General features: G+C 41.0%; 1 protein-coding gene across 1 annotated transcript in view; it reads left to right on the plus strand.

Moving 5' to 3' along the window:
- Positions 1-2,016, plus strand: part of tmem53 (transmembrane protein 53) — a 2,989-nt gene extending 973 nt beyond the window's left edge. The window contains exons 3-4 of the mRNA XM_014033050.1: positions 550-1,246; positions 1,342-2,016. Coding sequence (XP_013888504.1) covers positions 550-1,246; positions 1,342-1,352 — 708 coding nt within the window. The 3' untranslated portion in view covers positions 1,353-2,016. The remainder of the gene's footprint in view (positions 1-549; positions 1,247-1,341) is intronic.
- Positions 2,017-5,777: the final 3,761 nt, after the last annotated feature.

The raw sequence follows: 5,777 nt of genomic DNA on the forward strand, positions 1-5,777 counted from the left end.
TAATTACACTCTTATCTAGGAGGCACAATTTAAATGGATTGTATATATTTTTACAATAACAATCTGGAATAAAAACAAGCTAAATGAAATAAAAGTAACGACTTTCTACTTCGTGCCTTTTTTATTTATTTTTTTATTTTATTTATCCTTTATTTATTCAGGAAGATCTCTTGAGACTCTGTCTCATTTACAAGAGACCTGTTAAAAAAATGTAGGGAGTAGAAAGTACAGATAATTGTGTGAAAATGTAAGAAGTAGAAGTAAAAAGTAGGCTGCAAATAATTACTCAAGTAAAGTACAGATACCCAAAAATTCTACTCAAGTGCAGCAAAGAAGTATTTGTACTTAGTTACTTTACAACTCTGGTTTTGTGTAAGAAATTTACTTTTGATACTTAAGTACAAAATATATCAGCTACTTTAATACTTTTATTCAAATAATATTCCTAAAGGAGACTTTAACTTTTACCAAAGTAATTTTTGGGTAAGATACTTGTATCACTTTGTGGTACTTTATACAACACTGGTCGTTGGTTTTGTTCCCCTCCAGGGCTGTGTCACTATCCGCTACACAGCTCCCCTGAAGACCGTCTTCATCTCCGAGTCGTTCGGCTACAAGGAGCTGAGCAGCACCGCGCTCAAGCTGCTGGAGATCCTCTACGACTACGAGGTGGAGAACAGCCCCGTGTTCTTCCACGTCTTCAGCAACGGCGGCTTCATGCTGTACCGATACGTCGTGGAGCTGTTGCACAGCGACAAGCARTTCAGCTCGCTGTGCGTGGTCGGGGCCGTGGTGGACAGCGCCCCGGGCAGCGGGAACATCCGCGGGGCTCTGCGCGCGCTGGCGGCCACCCTGGGGCCGAAGATAAGCCCCCTCTTAAGGTACGTCCTCCTGGCGCTGTTCGCCGTGAGCGTTTTCCTCCTGCGAGTCGTGCTGTACCCCCTGACCAAGTTCATCCACAAGAACCACTACGACGCCGTGCAGGACGGGCCGCCCGCCTGGCCCCACCTGCACCTGTACTCCAGAGCCGACCTCGTGATCAGGTACAGGGAYGTCGAGCAGTTCATGGAGGCCGTGAAGAAGAAAGGCGTCTCCGTGGACGGTTACGACTTTGCCTCCAGCTCCCACGTCTGTCACTTCCGGGATTTCCCCGAGCAGTACACGCGCAAGTGCCGCGTTTTTCTGGCTGCGTGCATGAAAGACTTGGAGGGAGTGGAAAAAGTCAAAAAGAGACAACACCTTCAAAGTCAGTGAAACTGGAGAGCAAGCGATGATTTTGTACCGTAATTGTAAGAGTTTGAAGAAAATTACGACCCCTTTTTTTTGTTTGTKTTTTTATAGAATCCAAGTGAAGGAAAGTTTTTGCTCTGAAACTACTGCGAGGTTGAAGTTTAGCGTCTCTGTGCACTGAAAGGGAAGGGTCCACTTGTGTGGCGTTATTGAGCCGCACTCAGTTTTCAAAACCCAGCACACACTGGAACACACAAGCTGCTGAAAGTTTGTCAGATAACGGCTGAACTCTGCTTCCTCAACTGCTTTTGGAACAGTCCAGAACCACATCAGACTGTCAGGAGAGAGACCACACCAACAGTTACACACTGTAAAACTGGGACTGAAACCTTTTAGGCTGATTTAGTGCTGTGAAATGTGATGCATTGTAGATTAGACATAGTAAATCTAAGATGCAGCTGTATGTTCTGTTTCGTTTTAATAAAATGTAACTCTTGATTTGTTACTAAAACAATAACCCAAGGGTGCTTAAAATGAAGCTAATAGTCACATACTGAAGTGATTAATCTGTTTTTGTCACTATTAGAGGCATCATATGCCTTATAGAAAATAAAATCTTTCACAGTTTGATTTTACAACTTTTAAATCTTATCAACCTAATCTGCGGTACAACATTAAATTTATTACAAAAGTAAAGTGGCGTGACAATGAATGTATGTGTCAAGCACAACTTATTTATTCTTTTTAACTGATGTGCCTTCAATAAACCAGAATGCTCACAGTAAAGTTTGTTCGACAGCCTTTTTTTATTCAGAGATCATTTCATAAAACACTGTTTAGCTGTAAAACAACACTCAAAATGCCATCTTGAGAGGTAAAATGTGTTAGACTGATACTGATACAGACCATGAGGTCAGGCAGGAGTCCTCGAGGACTGATGACTCGATCTGTGGTTAAAACGGAACAGGTGGAAGAGAATTTGGAGAGGTGGAGGTGCAGTTGGAAGCTGTGGAGTACAAGTGGGTTAAAGAGAGGGAAGCAGGTGGAACAATGAGGCAACATGGAGCAGAGGTCCCAAMGATGACTTTTAATAAGGTTGATTGTCCAGGAAAACAAGAAATGTAATCAAAGAGGTGAAGAAGAGAATCCAGGCAGGATGGAATAGATGGAAAAACGTTTCATGAGTGATTTGTGACAAAAGGATGACAGCAAAGGCCAAATGAAGAGAGCAGTGAGACCAGATAAGTTGTATGGTTTGGAGACATTGACACAAAGACAGGAGACAGAACTGAAGGTTTTGAGGTTCTACTTGGAGCAACATGGATGGATACAATTAGGAATAAGACCATCAGAGGTATAGCACAGGTTGAATCAAGTTAGAGAGGCCAGACAAATAGTTTGGACAAGTCCAGAGGAAGGACAGTGGTTATACTGGTTTGCACGTGTCCAGAGGAAGGACAGTGGTTATACTGGTTTGCACGTGTCCAGAGGAAGGACAGTGGTTATACTGGGATGTTAGAAATGCAGCTATTAGGAAAAAACAAACAAACAAACATACAAACCATATGGTAGATGGATGCAGTTAAAGAGAACATGGAGGTAGTTTGAATACAAATGATGCAGAAGACAGAGATACAGTGAGGAGAACAAGTATTTGATACACTGTGGATTTTTCAGGTTTTCCCACTTGCAAAGCTTGTAGAWGACTGTAATTTTTATCATAGGTACTCTTCAACTGTGAGTGATGGAATCTAAAACAAAAATCCAGAAAAATACAATGTATGATTTTTAAATAATTAATTTCCATTTTATTGTGTGAAATAAGTATTTGATCATCTATCAACCAGTAAGAATTTTGGCTCTCACAGACATGTTAGTTCTTCTTTAAGAAGCCCTCCTGTTCTCCACTCATTACCTGTATTAACGGCACCTGTTTGAACTCGTTACCTGTATAAAAGACACATGTCCACACAATCAATCAGACTCCAGCATCTCCACAATGCCCAAGACCAGAGAGCTGTGTAAGGACATCAGGGATAAAATTGTAGACCTGCACAAGSCTGGGATGGGCTACAGGACAATAGGCAAGCAGCTTGGTGAGAAGGCAACAACAGTTGGTGCAATTATTAGAAAATGGAAGAAATACTAAATAACGGAAAATCTCCCTCAGTCTGGGGTGCCATGCAAGATCTCACCTCGTGGAGCATCATTGATCTTGAAGGTGAGGAATGAGCCCAGAACTACAYGGCAGGACCTGGTCAATGACCTGAATAGAGCTGGGACCACAGTCTCAAAGAAAACAATCAGTAACACTCTACGCCGTCAAGGATTAAAATCCTGCAGTGCACGCAAGGTGCCCTTCCTCAAGCCAACGCATGTCAAAGCCCGTCTGATGTTTGCAAATGACCATCTGAATGATCCAGAGGAGGAATGGGAGAAGGTCATGTGGTCTGATGAGACAAAAATAGAACATTTTGGTTTAAACTCCACTCGTCATGTTTGGAGGAAGAAGAATGATGAGTACAACCCCAAGAACACCATCCCAACCGTGAAGCATGGCGGTGGAAACATCATTCTTTGGGGATGCTTTTCTGCAAAGGGGACAGGACGACTGCACCATATTGTGGGAAGGATGGATGGGGCCATGTATGGTGAGATTTTGGCCAACAACCTCCTTCCCTCAGTAAGAGCACTGAAGATGGGTCRTGGCTGGGTCTTCCAGCATGATAACGACACAAAACACACAGCCAGGGCAACTAAAGAGTGGCTCCGTAGGAAACATCTTAAGGTCCTGGAGTGGCCTAGCCDGTCTCCAGACCTGAATCCAATAGAAAATCGTTGGAGGGAGCTTAAAGTCCGTGTGGCATACCTATGATAAAAATTACAGTCATCGACAAGCTTTGCAAGTGGGAAAACCTGAACAGTATCAAATGTTTGCTCTCCCCACTGTTTGCAGTATAAGTTTTGCACCATAAGCAATGCTTCTTCACAATAAATCTTATACCGCTGAAAAGCCTGTTAATTTCCTTTTTTAGGGGTGCCACATTTGTAAGGAACATTCGTTTGTGGGATGAGCAGAGCTGAGTTTCGCACATGAAAAATTTGTCAAATTTCCTCTGCCAAACAGCTTATTTTTCTGTATTGATTCTTGTTTTGAGCTTTTAGCACAAGCTGCTGTCAGTCATGTGCCCATAAGATGTGTTGCCAAGAAGCATTGTGTTACAGAAAAGTAATCTACCAAACACAAATTACTTTACTTTTAGTGCTTAGGATACACATACAGTATATATAAATACTTATTTACTATACACACATTTCTATCAAATCAGCAGAGTGTAGCTAYACTTGTACACTACATAGATGCGCAACAAAGACCCCCTTAAAAATTTCACGGGACAACACTGAGGTGTTCCGGTGTTAATCTTTTTTATTTCTTCTGAACTGTTTCCTTTGTGTTCTGTATTGGGTTAAAATCAAACTCCTCCCTGCACTCCTTTCCTCCTCCTCTTCTTTAGGTTTTGTGTGTGTGAAGATATCTGCACTCAGTAAAGGTATGTTATATRTTTCAGTATGAAATTCCACTGCAGTTTCTTCAAAATGGCCTCCAATCACTTTGATCTGTCCAAAACTGAACTGAAAAGTGATATTTCTCTAAATTGTGGTAGTTCAAAAAGTTATCTATAACAGTTAAGAAACTTACTGTTAATGTGTTTTCCACAGAAAATTGTTTAAAGTGTTTTTTTTTTTTTTTTTTTTTTTTTTGCTAACAGATCATAAATCACAATAAATATTTTTGTGACAGCAACTTAGGCAATCTTTAGATTGGCACATTCAATTACTTGAAAAAAAATTTTTTTTTCTAAAGTTAGATGGAAACTTGAAATAATGTAAACAATAAATGAGAAAATAAAAAGAAAAAAATGTTTTGACTTTTCACTAATTACAAAAGAGCATTTGGAACTTAAGATGTCCACTTTTCTGACAGGGACATTTTATTTTAAGAGCTAGATTTCAGTTTTAGGTTCACTCAAGAATCGAAGGCCTGACTTCTTTATAAAAAGCTTTCAGCACTCGGGGGGCAACTGAAGGGAGGGTATAACATAAAATTCAGTCACTTCACCTGCTCTCTTCACGGGGGGATTGTTTGAGCTGCGTGGCTCTGGAATGGCCCAGCCAGCAGGGATGGTTACTGAATGTCATCACRTGTCGAATTTGACATTTGGATGAGCGAAAGCTTGGCATTTGTCTCTGCGTCAGGCTCCAGCCTCACGTATCATGAAGAGCTGCTTGGAGGAAAGTTTTCATATCGGCACAGACAGATGAACATCGCTCATACTTCAGCACACGTGAGACCAGCTGCAGCCCCTCACTTTGCTCTCTACCCTCACTGCTAATGGTGTGCTGAGCTGTTTTTACTCTCACCTTATTATTCTAACTTTATGCTTTGTGCTAATTTTTAAAAGGTTATTTTAAAAACAAAACCCATTCAGATCTAAAAAAAAAATCCACAAAAGTTTACAATTTATTTACATCAGTGTAAAATATAC

The sequence above is a fragment of the Austrofundulus limnaeus genome, unplaced genomic scaffold (genome assembly GCF_001266775.1).
Source record: "Austrofundulus limnaeus strain Quisiro unplaced genomic scaffold, Austrofundulus_limnaeus-1.0 Scaffold1607, whole genome shotgun sequence".
Lineage (NCBI taxonomy): Eukaryota > Metazoa > Chordata > Actinopteri > Cyprinodontiformes > Rivulidae > Austrofundulus > Austrofundulus limnaeus.